Consider the following 21,493-nt stretch of genomic DNA (forward strand, 5'->3'; position numbering starts at 1 on the left):
GAGTAACAAATGTCTTTACGATAAAAAAGATTTAATTATTTGCAAAATTTTAAATGAGATATTAAAACAGCAACTTTAAAGCTTGAAAATATTACCTATTAATCATGTTAAGAAGCTCCCTCCATACATCAAATACAAAAAATAATTTAATCTACACTCTATCTACTCCTCAAAATGTGCCAAAATATAAAGTTAAAAAATATTAGACTAAATTTTTTAGAAACATAATGCTGACTTTCTGCCTGTAAAAAAAATACATATGATCAATATATAAAATTTAGGAAAACAGATACATAAAATAAGAAAAATCAATAGTCACTGTTAATTTCTCAAACATTCACATACACTGTGTGAATAAATGGATAATTTAGTTAAAAAGTTCATTCTTTTTTTTTTTTCTGCTTTAATCAGTGTGCTATATACACATATATATAACTATGTATCAACTTCTTTTTAAATAAGTTCAGCTTTTACTAAAGTTTAAAGAATTTGATGGCTTTCATAAAGTCACTTTTCAAAGTTTTAACACCTAAATTATAGTACCAAGTGGTATTTTTAGCAAGAAAAACTTGTTTCAGTATCTCATAAAATAGAGAGCTCTAAACGGATACAGTTATAAAAATAAACAAAGCTCTTTACTGAGTTTTCCAATTTACAAAGACTCCTCAACTAACCCTGGTTCATTGAGACTGCAGTCATCAACATGGGTATACAAAGAAGTCCAGTTCTGTCCATCTTTGGATACCTGGAAAACCCAATTTCTCAGTGCAGACCTTCCATAACCACGAGCATGACGAAGTGTATATGCTGATGGTATCACCCAGAGACCCAAATCTATGGCAAACCAGGCATTCTTATCATCATTGCTATGACAATTTAAAGCTGAATTGTCACGACTCAATATGTCTTCTAAGCGGCCATAAGGTAGATTTCGTCCTTCTGATGATGTTACTACTACAAGTCCATAAGCAGCTGGATTAACCCATTCATATGCAGTTCTACATAAAAACAAAGAAAATACTCTTAAACAGTGTTAACAGTTAACACTTTTAAAATAACTGCATTTGTTCAGACTACCTTTTTTCCACATAAAATTATATTAAGAAAAATTCTATATTTAATAATTTAAGCAACTTTTCTTCATAAAAAGAAAAATTTGGATGGTCTTAAATTTAACCTAAAAGATGAAATTCCTAGAGTGACAGAATATTCAGAATGGTTTCTATTACCTAGATTTCTTTTCCAGGTGAATTATTTTCAATCTACATTAAATAGAGTGACTTACTTGGCATTTGTTCCAATCCAGTAAATGATTCCATTTTCATCAAAATCATGCTGGTGCCGAAATATAAAATTTTGGCCTTCTCTTAATTTTCGAACAAAAACAAATGAAGATCGGTCAAAATCGTACCACTGCTTTGCTACCTAACCAAAGAAAATATGGAAGACACCTTAATGATGATATTTTGAAGTTCACTGCCCACTTTGTTCCTAACCCTTTAATGTGGTTTTTTAAAAAAATCAATATTCATTAAAAAATATTTTAAAAAGAAAAATAACTAGAAAATTCCCTAACCGTAGCACCCCACTATTAATATCAGAGTATTTCTTTAGTCTATTATTTCAACAGAAAGAGTAAAAGAAAGTCTCAATCATACTGTACAAAAACATTTTTCTCTTATCAGTCTGTATATTATGATAGCCAAATAATAGTCAAACTAATTGAAATAATTACCAAATTGATATTCCTTTACTTATTAGCATTATTTGCTCATTGTTTTAGTAGTACAAATAACTATAATAGACATCTTTATGAAGAAACCATTCATAGTCTAAACATTATTTTCTAAAATGGAATTCCCAAACCACTTTTCTAAAGGGCTAAACCACAGCAAAAAAAGCTTATTTCACACCATGTCCTTGCTAGAAACTCACCATTTTTAAGAGATACTGTTCCAGAGATTCAACTGTGGCTAAGGGTTCCATCTTCAACATTCTGCCAGTCCTGTCTATTAATGCAGTTTCACCAGGTGCACGTTCCAACCGAAATCTTAATCTTCTTGTAAGTATCTACACAGAAATGATTAAAATGCTTCAGGGAACACTGTGCTTTTATCTTAACATTTTGAAAATGAGAAATATTAGATAACACAGCAATTGAGATTAATAAAGTATAACCATAAAGGAAGTATCAGTATCTGTTTCCTACAAAATATTTTAAAGAAGTTCACTGAATAAGTTAATATTTTCAAGAAACAAACTACTGATCTCTGAACAACTTCAAACATACATGGTTTAAATAAAATTATTATAAATCACTTAACAGATTAACAGAAATATTACAGCCTTAACTGATAACCTGCAATTTTCCAAGTAAGTTATAAAAAACAGCTAATTAACTTATGCTATTAAAGTGAGAATATATTAAATAATCTATGGCTAATAAACTAAAAGAATACAAGACATTTTAATAGCTTCCAATCCAATGTTTCAGTAAATAAAACAAGTATGTGCTTCATTTCTGTATAAATTTTAACTAATTTCTATAGCCACAGAATTAAACATTTATATGTACATTTGGGGAGTATTTTAGACTACAAAATTAACAGAGGGCACATCCCTAGCTTTCCTGTCTTCGTATCGTGCACAGTCTCCTGAAATGATATACATACAATAAAACATGTTGGTGCTCCTATGACTGTATAAGCTGGGAAATCTCCAGTCTTTGAGACTATTTCTATCTCATTCACCTATCAAAGATAAAACCTTTAAAATAATAGACAAAAATCCCCTTGTTCCTCTATAATGTTCTGTTTGAAGTAAAGCAAAAAGTAGACCTCTACAACTTATTTAATATATGCACCATGTCAGATATAGTAACAATACTGTAACTCTCTGAACAAGCTTTCTAGTCTGGAAATCTAGTGCCTTTGGGAACACTAATGGGTTCTTGAGGGAATGCTAAGTTTTTGTATTGAGTAGGCATTGTTAGTGCAAATACAGTTTTTTAGTCACTTATTAAAGGCTGTATTTAAAAGAAACTATTTGATGCAGAGAAATGCAGAAAAGGTCAAACAAAAGCAAGACTCAAGCCCAAATAATCTGTAAGTAAATACTAAAGTAACCTACAGAAAAGGTAAAGATCTGTTTTGGGATATTAGCAGTAAGAATATTTGTTTTATTTGTTCATATTGGGACACTAGATGCTAACATAAGGATAATTTAATGAATTAGTAAGAAAGACAACCAAATAATATTTAGGAAGAAAATAGGCTTTTTATGAAACCATGTGATAATGGCAGATTTCCAAAAGAATCAATAGAAACAGCTAAGGAAGGACATCTCTACTTAATGACATACAGAAAACAAGAAAAAAAAATCGTGCCAGAAACATTTTCACAGTTTCTTACACACTGAGTTCCACACAGAGATGAAGGGACTTAATTCATAAACAGATGGGACTTAACTCTAAAACAAAAGGATTTTCTGTTTTGTTTTCCAAATGAGAGCGTCATTTTCCGCTTATGATCTATTAAATATGATTTACTACTAAAAATAAACTTTGAAACACTAATACATTCAAGAGTCATTAAAAAGAACAATCAAAAGGCACTGAGCGTTGAAGAATTTAACTATTAAGCAATCATTAAACAATGCTTTTGTCACAATGTTTAAACAATCACAATCTTTTTTAATAAAATAAAACATACATATATATATATATTTTTTTAAGAAAAGTAAGACTGGTTCTAAATGTATTTAGCAATAAAAGCAATTGCATTTTCATGGTTACCTGGAGGTTGTAAGTGGATCCTGGTGTATCATACAAATGGAGAGGTAGACGTTCAATAGACTCTAGCACAGCTATTAACTTTCGGATTAATGCAACAGCTGGTCGGCTAGGAAAACAAGTAATTGTTAAGAACTTCCACATAAGTTCAAACTAAACTTCATACAGGATCTGCAATAGCCAACCTCATACAGACTCCTACTTTCTGTATTAATGCACAGTGAAGTCTAGTTTTGCATTAGACTATAACTGAGTAAGCAAAGATAATCTCATAACTCAATTTCTTTACTTACTAAAATATTTCACTTTTCATATGAAACTTTCACAACTGCTTTCAAAGTAATGCATAATTTAACGTGTATTTTATTTTTTAAAGTTTAAACAATTTCATTATATAATATTTGATACATATAACAGAATATATAAAGCAGTGAAGTTTAGAAAATGATGGTATTGTTAGCAAGGCAACACTGGTAAAATATTTCTGGCAAATAACATGACAAGTTATATCAAGAAGTTTTAAAAATCATCAACTCACTAAAACTATTTAAAGCAATTTATATAAAAAAACATTTCCACCAAGACAAGTATATTTCAGTATTAGCAATAATTTGCAAAGAGTTAATATGTTTAATAGACTAATGTTTCAATAAATGATTATATATTCATATAATACACACTCATTTAAAATGGTTTTTAAAATTAATGGAATTGAATTTCATTCATTACTTTAAAAATTCAATCACATTCAAAAGTAAATTAAATCATAAAATGAACCTCTATCAACTCACAACCCAGCTCAAGTTACCTATTAATGGCCAATTGATTTCTAGCTATATCCCCAATCATTTCGCCCCTTTCCATGTATTTTGAAGAAAATGTCAAAGCATTTCACAGAGAAATACTCTTGAGTATGTACCTCTACAGAAGTTTTAAACAATAAAATCATATCATCACCACACCTAAAAGGAATGAGTACTTACTACTTAATATCATCAAATATGTAATCAGTGTTTAGATGTCTGGTTGTATCTTAAAGATTATCTAATTTAAATAAGTGGTCAGCTGCATTCACAGCAGATATGGATTTTTTTCTTTTATTCCATGAAATTAAAAAATACTTTTTAAAAATCTTTCTTTTTATATATTTATAAGCTACTCTTGTACTGAATAAAAAAGTACCTACTTTGTATATGAACACTATAATAGACTATTTCAAAGGAAACCTATCAATTTACAAACACTTTAAACATGAAATTAGAAGAAATTTGGGGACTTACCTTTCGTCATCTTCATTTTCACTAAAGGCTGTTTTAAAAACATTTATTCTTTCTACCAGTTGACTACAATCTTGTTTCATATCTAAATCCATGCTCTTAAAAAAAAAAAAAAGTTTTATGGCTGATATTGAAATTAATAAAAAAATACCAAAGATGAATATTAATATACATTACAAAATTATCAATACAATCTAAGGGAAATCATTATTTTCTTTCAATTAAAATTTTTTACTATATGACCAGTTGCTGCTGCTGCTAAGTCACTTCAGTCATGTCCAGCTCTGTGCGACCCCATAGACAGCAGCCCACCAGGCTCCCCCATCCCTGGGATTCTCTAGGCAAGAACCCTGGAGTGGGTTGCCATTTCCTTCTCCAATATCTTCAATGTTATAATGGACAGCAATTACATTCCTTTCCTCAAAGTGTATACAAGCTACTTTCAGATTATTTATGAACATTTTAATTGTACTATTTACATTAATTAGTATTAGAAAAAATATGACTGGTATATAAAAAAATGATTTCATAGACATTATTAAATCATATAAAGTGATGATACATCAAGATAATTTTAATAAAGGAAAAAAATTAATCACAATAAAGAGATTAACACAGACTAAACTGAAGGGAAATATAAGGCTACTGATAAATATTGATACCTGTCAAATATTCACATGAACTTCCTAAATTGTCATTGCTCATAACTTAATCTTATCCAAATATTTTAGGTATTTAAAAAGGCCTACAGACTAACTCTGTTTTACAAAAGTTATGAGGAAATCAGAGCAGTGAATAATGTTAAAGCGTTTTTTACAAACAAATCTTGAATAAATTATAATCAGGTAACTGAAAAAAATCTAAACTCAATTGTTTAATTCAACTGGCTCAAACTACTGATAAAACTTAATGGCTGGAGAAATTATAGATGTTAACGTTTACTACAGTTTTTAATACTCCTTGACAAAATAAAGCAAACCTTGCTCTGTCAAAAGTGTAGCTACAAATAATTTTCTAATTATACACTTGATTCTGTACTACTTACATTGTTTAAAACAGTAAGAAGCGCTTGCACCAAGCCACTACTGCACATCTCATATGGCGAAATTGTGTTTTCATCCTTCAAAAGTACAATCAGATTTTCTAAAGCTGTCTTCATTAAATCTCTCCAAGTGTTCTCACTCTCAATACACTGAAAAAAAAAGGAAATTTTAAATAAGGATGATGATAAAAACCAACAGGTCTTAATATACTTAATTTATCAGAACATCAATTACCATGAAATTAGACATTAAACAAGATTAAGAAATTCAAATTATTAATGCAAATTTTCTCTACCACACTTGGCAACCTTGTTTGTAAAGGGCTGATTATAAATATCTCAGGCTTCACAGGCCACGTATTTTGGTCACACCTGTTTAACTCTGTCATTGTAGCCACTATAGCAGTTACAGACAACGGGAAATAAATGAATGTGGCTGTGTGCAATAAAACTACTACAGAACAACAATTTTACATATTCATATAATTTTCAGAAATCATGAAATATTGTTCTTATTTTTAGTATGTGTTCAACCATTTAGAAACAAAACCATACAAAATTTAACCCATGGGTGATAATTTGCTGACTCCCTAATTAATATCTGGAATAGTAAGGATAAAGAAGAAAAATTAAGATCACTACCTGTCATAAAATCTACAGGCTAACATACCTGTCTATTTGTATGAAGTTCCCAAGATGACTCTAACTGAGTTGCTATGTTTCTGAGTGTTACCACTACTCCACGAGGCATGCTTTCAACAGCTTTAAAGTGGTCGTCATATAAATCTCGAGCCATAGTTCGTACCTACCAAAATAAAAATAGTAAATGTGAACTTTTACTACAATTAATAATTTTACCAAATCTTCCTTTTAAATATATAACCTTTAAAGTTAAGATGTTTGGCCAGTTTCAAGATGCAAAAATGTTACTACTTCTATGCATGTACATCAAAAAGATTTAACGGTTAAAAAACCACTCTAGCAGATTTTAGACAACTCAAAGAACATATAGTTTTAATTTTTGGTTATTCAAACTTTATGTTCATATACTAAATACACGCTTATTTCATTTAAATAAAATTAAAGCTATAAAAGGTAACTCTGCTCTTTTTTAACAATCTGTTTGATAGTCAACCAATAAGAAAATACAAATAAGCAAAAATAAAGGCAAGAAAAAAGAAAAGAAAATTAAGCCATCTATAATTCCATCAACTGAAGTTGAACCTTTTAACATTCCAGGGTATATTTTAACTTGATATGTCTTTCTTCTATTTACATTATATTATTCACACAAAATATGATGCTCATGTATTTATATATTACATCAAGAGCAAGAATGACTATTGTCATTTTGGGCACTAATTAGCTCTCGTTTAAATTAAAGTAATATTATTTAAGAGAGAAACCCACACATGTCCAAGGCTTCGGTCTGATGAAATTTTGTACATAACACTGTTTTTATGATTTATTACAATTTCATTTATATCACAAACTAACCTAGCATAGCTGTAATGTTAATAAAAAAATTTTGCTCTCTACATGAAATAATAATATGTTACTATTCTATTTTAGTATGCCTCTCAGAATTAAAAGGTAAGTAAGTTCTGAATATCGGGCAACAGTGAAGAAACTATTCCTTTATAAATAGTATTAAGAAATAAAAACAGGTTAAAACTGTGTGTATACAAAATTATTTTTTATATTTTATCTATTACTTTATAATAAAAATATTTTTACCTAAAGTTAGTATATTTTGACACATACAGCTTTCACGCACACAAGAATAACCACATGATCACTGAGTTACTACTGATTTCAAGAAACTGAATGAATAATTGTATTTTTTTTAAGAAAATTAAATTAGAGGACTGAGACTATGCTCTCTTTGATTTACTTTTCTTTTGTATTATAAAGCTCATTTCCCTGTGAGTTAATCTAGATTTGGGTGGTTATTATAATTTCCTGGTGGCTCAGACGGTAAAGAATCTGCCTGCAATGCAGGAAACCCAGGTTCAATCCCTGGGTTGAGAAGATCCCATGGAGACGGGAATGGCAACACACTCCAATATTCTCACTTGGAAAATTCCATGGACAGAGGAGCCTGGCAGGCTACAGTCTGTAAGTCGCAAAGAGTCAGACACAACTGAGCAACTAACACTTTCATATTTTATTCCAAAAAGCTCCTGAGATAGCTGAGTGGTAGTTTATAAAGAATTTAAGAGTTGAGCTTCATCATTTGAGAATTTCATACCTGTGAAATCAACTAGTCACTCAAATTTATTTGTAATCCACAAATCAATACTTGTAGCACTTTTCACAGTTATTTGTGGGCATGTGTATACAGTGCAGCAAAAACTTAAAAAGTGTGACCACAGCCTCACAGGAACCTACACCTGTTATTTCTCCAAGAAGCAATTCACAGAAACTTTACAGAACATAACTACCATGAAAAAAGTAAATTGTATTTAGTCCAAATTCCTTTTACCATATAATGGCTACCTTCAATTGAGATATTTTTTCCTCAAATGCCCTTAAGATATCCTGAATTAGAAGGAATCTGTAGCTTCAGAGTCTACATTTACAACTGGAAATTATTATATGTAATAAGTAATGCCTTCATAAATCATATATAGTGCTTCTAGTAAAATCCCTTACTACTATTTCTATGGCCAAAGCCATGCAAACACAAGTACCCTCCCATCTCAATCACTCAAAGGCATTCTTTACATACTGTATGAAAAAACTGTATCATTATTATATGTAAAATAAAAATGTTTCATCAGAAGATAATGAATCTAACTATGAAATTTTACTTTCTTTTTTTAAAATAAAAAAACTCAGCAATTAATATGACAGATGGAAACATAATGGATTTATTTAAAAATGTATACTAAATGGACAGAATTTAAAAATTAGTAATATGAGTCAATAACATTTCCTTCTGTATCTTTTTGAGAGGTGACTTCATCTAAGATGGCCATTAAACTAAGTATCAAACTATCTGGGTCTAGATCCAGGAATTCAAACTGCTTTATCACAAAGTATTTAATCAGGATTAGGAAATATAATAATGCATATTCAATCTCCCTGTATCACTAAAAATACCACTATCATTAATTAAAGCATAAGTTTAAAGCTTTGGTGACATTAAAAACTCAAGATGATTTTAAAATAATTTAGATTTTATTCTTTATCTCATCAATTTTATTTCTTTTAATATTGATGTTTAGTGTATAGACAAAATAACTAAATGTATACATATTATGAAAAGTGAGATAATGAGCACTGAAAAAGGAAAACTAAAAATACATTAGACTAGGGTAGCCTATGTTATATGCCTCAGTATCTGAACTGCCAATAATCTACCTCTAAAACCCTATGTCCGTGTAAAAGACAAAACAAATCAAATTCCACAAATTTACCTTTTGCTTAGTTTTTTCTAATTTAGATTTTAGTTTTCTTCCTCTTTTGCCAGTCCAGCCAGTCACAAATTCTGAACCTTAAAAAGAAAAAGACATTTTACAGAATGTATTTTGTGAAATTTAACAATTTATGTGCAATTTAACATATTCATTCATTCTTATTCTGCTAAACTGACATACCTACATACTTACCCAAAGAAGTTTCTGCAGTAAATGAATGCCTGGTTCCTCTATTAGATTCAAACACAAATCCAGGTAAATCTTCTTTCAGTACTGTTGCCTGCTGGCCATCTGAGTTATGAATAGCAATTTCTCCTTCTTTCAAACATGTTAGTGACCAATTCCCTACAGTGAGTTTAGTGGGTCCTGGTGCTGAGAGTATAGGTTGACTTGAAGTAGATGGCTTTACTTGGCCTCGTGCTCTTTGTAACTTCTCTAAGAATTCACTTCTACTTTCTATAAAGACAAAATGTTTGTTTTAAAACTTCATTCCTTTCAAATATACCATTAAAAAAATGAAACTACCTACTGGAATATCAGTTTTATTAAAAAAAAATTCACTCAAGTTTTGTTCTTTGATATACTCTCACTGATTTGCTATTATTTAGGTTCAGGCATAAAAACAATCCTCTGGCTTTTGGGATAATATACAATTTGAGACAGCATCAAACATGTGCAATTCATTATTGCATGATAAGAGGCACCTTTACAGAAAAGCATGGTGAGAGTAATCCTTGTCTCATACAACAGAAAGACATGAAATGCTTTCATGGTACAATCACTTTCTATGGTGATATTAAAGAAAGGGCCATATGATCATCAAGGATATGCTACTGCTTTGACAATGGTGGCAGAAATGAGCAGAAAAACTAATTATCAAAATTACAGAAACTAGTAAAGGGATTTTGTAGAAACAAAATCTTACCTGAACTATCCGATCCACCTTCGGGACTACCACTTGAATACATGGTGGCTAGCTTTCCATCCAAGATGAATCTAAACCATCCATTACTGCCATTAGACAACTCCAAGGCTGCTGCATCGCTCCATATATACAAGCAGTCCCTTCCCCTGATGATGGACCAATCTCTCCAATGATATGGTTTACCTTGCTGCAACTCTTTAGCATCTTCCTGTGGTTCATCTTCCTGAATGTGTAAAATTATTCAATGAAATGTGGAAAATAATTTATATTTCAAATATTTGTAAGTATTTATAAAAACATGACCATGAATCAAATTTAGAATTAAAACATCCTAAATATAATATTCATCTGCCTATAGTTTAATGTGTATTATGATTCAACTAATTATCATCTTACAAGTCTGTCTTAAAAATGGTTAAGAAATTCACATGACCTAAGTTATGACATTTCCAGGTATATAGGTAAAGAAAACAAATGGATTAACTCTAAACACAATTACCTAACTAACTATGACTTGATAAACTCATCGTATCCCTGGGCCTAAGAGATTATTTGTAAAAACATGGATATTTACACTAAATCAATGGTATCCAAACCTAGCAGTGTAAAAGAACCATCAGAGATGTGTTTTATCAGTAAACTGTAAGGCCCCACCCTTAGCCAAGTGAATCAAATGTACTGGATCATTCCTATAATGATAAAAATGTTAGTTATAACACGTTTAAAAAAAAATAATTTGTAAACATTGTTTGACTAGCCTGGCATCCTAAAAGTTTTGATTTTGTTGATAACAATTAAATATTAAGAATATTCATCATCAACATATGATCTTGGCAAGTGTGTACATGTATGCATGTATAGGTAAAGTATTTTTAAACTTTTATAGACTTATTATACTTTAAAAAACTTGAAGGGACTTCCCTGATGGTCCAGTGGTTAAGAATCTGCCTTCCAATGCAGGGAATTTGGTTCCATCCCTGACTGGGGAACTAGGATCCCCCATGGCATGGAGCAACTAAGCCCATGCCACAGCTACTGAGCCTCCATGCTACAGAGTGTGAGCACCTCAACTAAAGTACATGCACCTCAATGAAAGATCCTGCATGATGCAACGAAGAGCCAGTGTGCCATAATGAAGACCTGACACAGCCAAATAAATAAATATTTTTTAAAAATTTAATGCATCTTTCACATGTTTCTTCCCTGAAGTAGTAGTAGTTTATAACACTAAAATAAGATTGCAAAATATGGATTATAAATTTCTCTAATGTAAGTACTTGTGCTCCAGACCATGAGAGATTAATAAAGATTAAGGCTTGACTATCCATTGTAAACAAATTAAAAACCAGAGAAAATATATGAAAAAGTGTTTTCAGATACCGGACAACAAGCAACACAGGACTGCGTGATCTCTAGAAAACAGAAACAATTAAGCCTAAGGTAAGCCTCTTAGGCTCAGACAGTTTTTCTGGTTAAAGTCTTAAGAAAAGGGAACACAAAAGTAAAGCAGTGTAAGGAAATCTGTCTTTGAAGAGATTAAGGCAAATGGAATACGCATGGTAGATGAGTTCAGGATCAGGGAGTCAAGCAAAAAAGACCTCTAGAAATGTGCAAAGTGGTCTCCAGGACATCTCTACTGAGTATCAGACCACCTGTGTATAGGTGATGTTACACATAAGACTGGGCAAAGAATGATTTGAAAACGATAAGCTGGAAAATTCAGAAGTCACACATGATGATCATACATTTGCATTCCAAACAGCCAAAATGGAAAATCTTCATACCAATAGTTGAGACTTTTTCCAAATCTGATGATAACTGTAAGCCCACAGAGCAGAGAAAATTAAATAATCCTGAGCCGGGGCAGACCCCCACATGTGCATGCACACATACAAGCTAAACATAGCTGCTGCCGCTGCTAAGTGACTTCAGTCGTGTCTGACTCTGTGTGACCCCATAGACAGCAGCCCACCAGGCTCCCCCGTCCCTGGGATTCTCCAGGCAAGAACACTGGAGTGGGTTGACATTTCCTTCTCCAATGCATGAAAGTGAAAAGTGAAAGTGAAGACACTCAGTTGTGTCTGACTCTTAGTGACCCCATGGACTGCAGCCTACCAGGCTCCTCTGTCCATGGGACTTTCCAGACAAGAGTACTGGAGTGGGGTGCCACTGTCTTCTCTGAAACACAGCTAAACACATGAAAGACAAATTGCTAAAAACAAGTTATAAAGTCTTAAGAATAGCCAGAGAAAGAAAAGATTCAATATACACAAAGGAACAAGATGAAAAAATAAGGCAAACTTAACAGTATATAACACTAAGCACATCCAGTGACAATGGGGTATCTCTTCAAGTACTAAAAAAAGGCTGGCCAAGAATCCCTGCAGGCACTGAAAATGTCCATTAAAAATCAAGGCCAGGACTTCTCTGGTAGTCCAGTGGTTAAGAATCCACCTGCCAATGCAGGGGACATAGGTATGAACCCTGGTCCGGGAAGACAGTGCAACTAAGTCCGTTCACCATAACTGCTGAACCCACAAACCCGAGAGCCCGTGCTCTACAATAAGAGAAGTCTTTGCAATGAGAAGACCACATATGGAAAAGAAGCCCCTATACTCCAACTAGAAAAGACCATGTGCATAGCCACAAAGATTCAGTACAGCCGAAAAAAACAGGGGGGCCAAAGCAGTCCAGTGGTTAGGACTCCAAGCTGCCACGACAGGGGGCACAGGTTTGCTCCCTGATTGGGGAACTAAGATCCCACAAGCCATGCAGCATGGCCAAAAAAAAAAAAAAAAAAGATATTTTCAGACAAGTAAAATCTCAAAGAATTTTCTGCCTTGTCGTGCCATTTTCTAAGTAATGTATTTTGAAGAATAAAAGCTTAATTTTAATGAAAACAATTTACTGATTTTTGTTGTTGTTCTTCTTTTATAATATAATCTTTTAATGCCCTATCTAAAAAACCTCTGGCAGACTCAAGGTCACTAAGATTTTCTTCTTTTTCCTCTAGAAACCTTACAATTTTAGCCCACAAATGTTAGTTCACAATTTATTCTCTGTTAAAAGGAGCGAGATTTCATATTTCTGCATATGTTATCCACTTGTTCAAGCATAATTTTTTAGATCACCCTTTCCTGACTGATTTACCTTAGCACTTATTTGAACAATTGACCATATATGTGTGGGTCATTAATCTATTTTTACACCACTAGCACACTTTCTTAGTTACTACAGCTTTCTTTCAAAGGATGCTTTGGCTATTCCAGGTTCCTATAATCTTCATATAAATGTAGAATTTGCTTGTTAATTTCTACAAAGACTGATGGAATCTGTAACCTATCTCTTGAAAGAATTCCAAGGGGATGAACCCAGATAACACTTATTTGGTTTATGTTAAATGTCCAGTAATTTAGGAAATATACACATTCATCCTTAACCAGGAAGGATTCTGCAACTACAAACCATACTCTATCATTCTCTCAAAAATAGTATTACTCAGTCGCTAATACTTAGGAAGCATTCACTAAATGCCAGGATTTAACCCTTGCCGGCACTCGGTGGAGACAGATAAAGCGCATTTTTTGACATGCAATCTAAAGCAAGAATTATCCAATAGGTACTGAAACCAGTGGATAAAAGTTTAATGAGAAACAGCATATCTCCACAGTCTCAAAATTATCTCCTCATAAATTACTAACTGCAAAAGGAAAAAGTATCTTTACAATACAGAAACCTGGCAGAGGCAGACATGATAAACTGATCCAAGTTAACTATCAGCAGGAGAGCAAACAGACATCATACGCCTCTTAGAAGGCAGGTTTTACACCAAAATCGCCGTAACATCACCACTATAGTCTTTCTGCTAAAAACACGTTGTGTTTTGAATCAAGTCATGAAGAAACATGGCACAAACACAATGTAAGGATCACTGTCCAAATTAAGGGATCTCTCCTCTTCAGAAACATGCCAGGGCTATACAAGAGAAAGCTGAGAAATGGAGCAACATGATGACTAAATGCAATGTGCTCCTGGGCTGGATTCTGCAAGTGTGAGGTGGAGAGGTAGGAAGGTTGTAGGCACAGGCAGGGTTTGCTATTAGAGACAACAGAAAATTGGAATAAGTCTCTGGATTAGATAGTTTTTTTAATAAATATTAAATTTCCTGATTTTGGTAACTATACTAGGATTATATAAGACAATGTCCTGGTTTTATGGTGAAGAATTTAGGTATAAAAAGGGACACAATGTATCCTATTTCTCTTAAACAATATATTTTATTTTATTCTATCTTTTTATTTCTGGCCATGCTGAGAGGCTTGTGGGATCTTAGTTCCCCGACCAGGAATTGAACGCAGCACTAGGTAGTGAAAATGCAGAGTCCCAACCATTAGACCACCACAAAATTCCCTCAAATAATATATTTTAAATGAGCATGCACACACATTGTCTTTGTAAGTAATTAAGCAAATGGGGCAAAATGTCAGTAATTAGTGATTTTGGATAGAGAATGTCCTGATATTCTTTATACGCAACTTTTTTTGCAAGTTTTAAGGTTTATCCATGATACATTTTAAAAGAAAAGTGACCAAATTTTTAAAAACTACAGTATGACTCCATATTGCCATTATTTTGTCAAATTGTCAAAACCCGTCATGATTGGAACTAGATTTCTCCAAAAGAAACCCTATTCCTGATAGATACCATTGCAATCAACACCACTCACTTTTTCTGGTTTTGATTCCTCTTCATTCTCATCATCAGAGGAAGGACCTGCCAAAGTGGACACTTTGCTAATAACACCAAGTCTGGCTAGCTGATCCAAAAATATATCGCCACCTTTATCTACTAAATCCCTTATGATTTGCAAAGCCAGCAAGTGGCCATCATCATCATCCTGGGGAGAAAAAAGAAGGAAATTAAAAGAAAATGGTAAAAATAAGTTTAGCAGCATGGAATAGGCAAATGCACTCATATGCACAGACAAAATGATTTAATTAAATTAGGATGCAACTGATTTTACTACTAGTTAATGAAATTAAAACTATAGATGTTTCAAAAAATGACAATAAACTTACCTCTTGATCAAGAACAGTTGCAGTTATTTCCACTAGTATTGTAGGCAAATTGTGACCAACATCAGAATCACAAACTTCTTTTAAGAGTGCTTCAGAGCAAAAATGAATCATTTTTCGAATCAGAGCAAGACTTGCTTTCCTTGAAAAGTAAAAAAAAAAAAAGGACTTTTAGGTAGCCATGATACGTAAAATTAAAAAAATAATAATAATAATGAAAATTAAAATATCTAATTTAAGTTTTAAACAGTCTGCTGAAAATATACTTAATGTAAGAACCTACTGAATAGTACAGGGAACTCTATTCAGTACTATGTAATGACCTATATGGGAAAATAATATTTTTTAAAAGTGGATATATGTTTATATAACTGACTCACTTTGCTGTACAGCAGAAACTAACACAACGTTGTAAATCAACTATACTCCAATAAAAAAATTTTTAATACAAAATCAAACTAAGACAATATTAAACTAGTTACACATTCTTTTTTTTAGGTAATTTCATTTTTTATTCTTAATTGAGCTCATTAAAACAAATTATTTTTGTAATTTACTTACATGTGCTATGTCATATTTAAGCAGCATTATTGCTAACATTCCATGATAATTTTAGAAAATCAAAAATGGTACCATTACTGATAAATGGTGTCTATAACTCCTAACACAAAACTCTTAAAACATCTGATGGTTTATATTGAAATCAAATTTTTAATCAAGCATTTTCATCCTCTGTCAAACTTAAGACTGTTCATTATAACTATATTCTCTAAATGAGACCCTAGTAACCCCATGCCCTCAAATATTCCCATTGTTAACAACTTGCATGACTCCTTTCCCTTCTATTTAGCTACTGCTTTGCTCAGAGCATAGGAGATACTCAATAATGTCACATAAACTAACCTCAACTTTATAATAAGCAATTTGTTCTTTTAAAGTAGAAGACACACACAGACATTAAAATGATGACACACTGGTCTATTACATAAAAGTTAGTAATTCATTTAACACACGTTTTCTGAGCATCTAGCAATAGTCTGAGCACCAAGCTGTAGATATCAATGCCCTTGAAGTGACTCCTCCACAGGAAGGGTGGAGAGGCAAAAATCACTACCAAGATCTAAGAGGGGCATGTGACGCAGAGGTATTCCCTCAGAATGCGGCCTCCATGTATTTCACAACTCTCCCAAGGTGAATTTCGTAACACTATGCATTCCTTAAATTTAAAATATCCTTTATTACAAATTCAAGTACATAACAGAATACAGTAGGCAAAAGGAGGACAAACTGGCCTAACTGGATCAGTTCCTTCCAGTGTTTGTTAATACCTATGTATATATGGTTGTAAAATCAGTATTTATGTATAATAATAGTTTTATGTTTTGATTTATCTCAATTAAAATAACATAAGAATGTTCACATGTTGTCCACCTATCTGGCTACTATCACTCACTATCATGCTCAATCATTATAAGCCAGGAACACTTGTATGTATTTTAAAAACTTTACATGTCATTTAATCCACCCAACAAACCCTATGAAGCAGTTTTATTAGCTCAATTTTACAGATGAAAAAAAAAAGGTCACAAAGAAAGGTAAGTCTACTAAGGTCAGAGAGCTAATAAATTAAGAGCCTCAACTCAGGGACTTCCCTGGTGGTCCAATGGCTAAGACTCTGCCTTCCCAATGCAGGCGGCTGGGGTTCAATCCCTGATTAGGGAACTATATCTCACATGCCACAGCTAAAAGATAGCACATGCTGAAATGAAGATCGAAGATTCCAAGTGCCGAAACCAAGACCCGATGCAGCCAAATAAATAAATAAATATTAAAAAAAAAAAAGAGCCTCAACTCAAACTCATCTCTTAACCAATTCACCATGCATAATATACATAAAATAAAATTTTCCTGTTTAACAGTATTATATAAATTGTGAGCATTTAGTTTACAGACTTTTCAATCAATACAATAGTATTATTTTTATACTATTATTATTTAATATATTTAATACTATTATTATTTCATATACTATATATTATTTTTATACAGTTTTATTTCTTCAGTAGAGGGATTCTTTGATCCTGGAGTCTAAACATTTTCATACATACTGAATGTGCATCAGTATGGAATCCATACTTGACAAATGGATTTTTTAAAAAATCTATTAAGTGACAACATGGATGGACCTCAAGGGCATTGTGCTAAGTGAATAAGCCAGAGAAAGACAAATACTGCCTCATATCACTTAAACACAGCTTTAGAGACAGAGAATGAAACAAAAAGCTCAAAGACCAAGATTTCAGACAGTGTGGATTCTGTGAAGACAGTAAAATATTATGACTGATATGCAAAATGCCTTAGGGGTAAATTTAAATCTGGTGGGTTAACTGTCACTGGACATAAGCATTTGAACTGAGGCCTGAATGAAGCAACCCACCATTCAAAGGCTCCGGAGACTGAGAAGTCTCCACCAAAGTGAGCTAAGTGCAAAAGTCTCAAGGTAAGAATGGACATAGAAAGTTTCAAAAACAGAAAGAAGGTTAGCATAGTTTAAGTGCAATAGACTAGGGGTTAGATAGTACTATATGTGATCAGAGAGCTGATTGGGACTTAAACAAGACACCTTCCAAGCCTGAGTGTTAAGGAGTTAGGTTTTATTTAAGGCCAATTAAAAACTACTTGGCTTCCCAAGTGGCTCAGTGGAAAAGAATCCGCCTGCCAAGCAGGAGATGCAAGTTCAATCCCCAGGTCGGGAAGATCCCTGGAGAAGGAAAAACCCACTTCAGTATTTTTCCCTGGAAAATCCCATGGACAGAGGAGCCTGGCAGGCTACAGTCTGTGGGGTTGCAGAAGAGACATAGCTCTCAGACATGGCTTAGTGACTAAAACAAGAAGAAGCTACTGGAGGGTTTACATCAGGTGATGTGACATGATTTAAAAATCAATTCAGCCTAATATGTAGGAAAAGACTATAGAGGGACAAGACAGAAAAAGAGGAGAAAGACGAGGTAAGAGGCAACTATAGCAACCAAACTACAGACTATGGTACTTTGGACCAGAGTATTAGCAACAGATGGACAAACATGGCAGGTTTTGGACATACCATAGAGGGAGAGCCACCAGGACATGTCAGGATGAAACGACTCATAACTTCATGCCTTTGTACATATTCTTGTCATTGACCCTTCTAAATCTATCTCCCTAGAAAACTTCCAAGTAGCCTTTAAACCCAAATTGAAATCTCATTTCTGCATAAAATCTCCAATTTGCCCAGCCAATTAGTTGTTAAATCATTTATGTTCCCAGGGCTGCTACTGCTAAGTCGCTTCAGTCGTGTCCGACTCTGCGACCCCAGAGACGGCAGCCCACTAGGCTCCCCCGTCCCTGGGATTCTCCAGGCAAGAACACTGGAGTGGGTTGCCATTTACATGTTTAATCTACCACTTAGCACTCTATATTATTACTCATGTCTTCCTTATTAGCTTGCAAGGATAAAGAGGGCCAATTCTTCCTAATTCTTTGGTTAACTCCTCTAGTGGCAGGCTTACAGTGACTCTATCAAAAAGGCCTTCATAATGCTCAATAAATGTTAGCTGTACTTAAAATTTTTCTCTAGAGTTGATATTCAGAGAGTTACAAAAACTGTGTTAGGTTAAGTTTTCTTGATTTTCTAAATTACTTCTCTTAAGTCAGATCATCAGAAGGAAAGATTTAATTCTCCAATCCAATTTTTATTCTTACCATACCTTTTCAATATTAAAACAATGTCACATTCTTCTGGAAAAGGGAGATAGATAAACTACATAATTAGTAAATACAAATAGTATGAATAACTACCTTATTGAAGGCAGCATAGTCTGTTGAAATGTTTGTGCAAATACTGGCAGCAACCTTTTCAAGTATATAGGTGCCATTTCTGGATCTCCTTTCGGCTCATTACATTCTTCTTCATCTTTATTTGTATCTTTCTTTTTCTTATCATCCCCTTTATTAACTGGACACATCCAATCACCTACAGACAAATATTGTTCAATAAAATACACTTTTTGGAAAAATTTTCAGGGAAAAAATATTAAAATGTACTCAATGATAGCTACCTTAATTAACAATAATCAAATTAGAATACTGTATCTATCAAAGATGTTCATAAAAATACTAAAGAACATTAGTATCTCCAATGAGTTGAATCACCACTTAAGGAGATAAATTTGGACACTCTCAGTTCAGTTCAGTTGCTCAGTCGTGTCCAACTCTTTGCAACCCCATGAAAAATTTCAAAAATGTTTCAGAGACTCTGCATTCATCTACTTTATGAAAACTTAAAAGTCTGGTCAAAGTGTTTTGTCTACACAACAAACAACTATTCTTTATGACATTCCTATACCCTTAAACTTGTGATTTGGTCTTTTTGGAATCATGCAGCCACAGTCTCAAAGAACATAGAACAGTACACTGTAATAGGTTTATCAAATATAAGAGCATGTGTACAAAATCACTTGACTTTAATTATTTCCTTATATAAGGGAGTTCATTTGTCTACAAAAAGCTACTTTTATGGAAGTGAAGCTGAAAAGTAATAGCAGATGGCATAAAAGGAAAGATACTGCTACTCACCTGGAGATTGAAGAATAGCTACTACTTCACTGTGGCCCCTTTCCCGGGCTTTATCTAATGGAGTTTTCCCATCTTCATCTCTCAGATCTGGATTTGCACCATGCCGTAAGAGAGTCTAGAAAAGAAAAGCATTTAATATGGATATTGGTGATCAACACCTTATTTCAATGGACACCTTCAATGTACAGTTCTGCAACCTTCAACTGCATCCACATACTTCATAATGCAGATTTACAGAATTACTTAACCAAGCAGACTATCAATTCAAATCTCTGCCTTTGCACACAACTCTAAAGTTGTTTATTTACATCTTGAAAAAAGTATAGATTAATTTCACTTAGTTATTTATTAACATCTCAAATTAAGTATGTTCACATCTGAACCTGTCATCTTCTCCATCAAGCCTCTCCTCTCAATTTCTTTACTTTAACAGAGGTACTAGTATTCAATCTGTATAAAGAGAATGCTGTCATCTCTGCCATAATGAGTTTAGTGACACAGAGTTTGTGAGAGTGCCCTGCCAGACAGGATTTTTCACCCAAGTTACTAAAATCCATTCCACAATTTTTGTTGCATGGACAGGTAATAATAACTATGCTGTAACTTCTATCTGGCCAACACCAATTCTAAGACTTTCCTATTTAAAAGATGTTGAAATGTGTATGGTGGGAGGTAGTATCTTGGAATCAATTAAAAAACAGAAGAACCTGTGAAGAATGATGTGTGTGTGTTAGCTGCTTAGTCGTGTCCAACTCTTTGCAACCCCATAGACTGCAGCCCACCAGGCCCCACTGTCCATGGGATTCTACAGGCAAGAACACTGGAGTGGGTTGACACTTCCTTCTCCACAAGGAACTACAGAAAGAAAGAAAGTGAAGTCGTTCAGTCGTGTCCAACTCTTTATAACCCCATGGACTGTAGCCTACCAGGCTCCCGCATCCATGGAATTTTCCAGGAAAGAGTACTGGAGTGGGTTGCCATTTCCTTCTCCAGAAGAATGATAAAACATGTTAAATGCTTAAGACCCTGGCTGGCACAGAATAAGTGCTTAATGAGTACCTATTATATCATTATTAGTAATGGCAGCTATAGTTCATTGTGGGCTAATATATAATCAAAATAGGTTAAGATTAGATACAATTCATTTGGCTTTTTCTCCCTCTCAGATACCAGAAAACCAGCATGGGTTAAAAAAATGTTCAATAAAATTTTTTACTACCCTTAGAAATATCATTTCCTCTAAAAATTAACCAATTCAAGCTGACAGAAGTTGACCTTGAAGAGATCACCTAGAAGGCTAAGTTATTAACAAAAAATTTTCTTAACAACATAAACATGACAATAATAG

The 21,493-nt window shown here is 33.2% G+C and overlaps 1 protein-coding gene across 1 annotated transcript in view; it reads right to left on the reverse strand.

Moving 5' to 3' along the window:
* HECTD1 (HECT domain E3 ubiquitin protein ligase 1) overlaps positions 1 to 21,493 on the reverse strand; it is a 71,475-nt gene that overhangs the window by 28,649 nt on the left and 21,333 nt on the right. Inside the window, exons 8-21 of the mRNA XM_068991580.1 lie at positions 20,146 to 20,260; positions 19,369 to 19,543; positions 15,535 to 15,673; positions 15,183 to 15,353; positions 10,457 to 10,679; positions 9,724 to 9,987; positions 9,532 to 9,608; positions 6,780 to 6,914; positions 6,113 to 6,259; positions 5,071 to 5,165; positions 3,794 to 3,899; positions 1,936 to 2,070; positions 1,286 to 1,425; positions 675 to 998 (exon numbers count right to left, since the gene is read on the reverse strand). Of these exons, the coding sequence (XP_068847681.1) occupies positions 675 to 998; positions 1,286 to 1,425; positions 1,936 to 2,070; positions 3,794 to 3,899; positions 5,071 to 5,165; positions 6,113 to 6,259; positions 6,780 to 6,914; positions 9,532 to 9,608; positions 9,724 to 9,987; positions 10,457 to 10,679; positions 15,183 to 15,353; positions 15,535 to 15,673; positions 19,369 to 19,543; positions 20,146 to 20,260 (2,246 nt within the window). The remainder of the gene's footprint in view (positions 1 to 674; positions 999 to 1,285; positions 1,426 to 1,935; positions 2,071 to 3,793; positions 3,900 to 5,070; positions 5,166 to 6,112; positions 6,260 to 6,779; positions 6,915 to 9,531; positions 9,609 to 9,723; positions 9,988 to 10,456; positions 10,680 to 15,182; positions 15,354 to 15,534; positions 15,674 to 19,368; positions 19,544 to 20,145; positions 20,261 to 21,493) is intronic.

Source organism: Capricornis sumatraensis, chromosome 19 (genome assembly GCF_032405125.1).
Source record: "Capricornis sumatraensis isolate serow.1 chromosome 19, serow.2, whole genome shotgun sequence".
Lineage (NCBI taxonomy): Eukaryota > Metazoa > Chordata > Mammalia > Artiodactyla > Bovidae > Capricornis > Capricornis sumatraensis.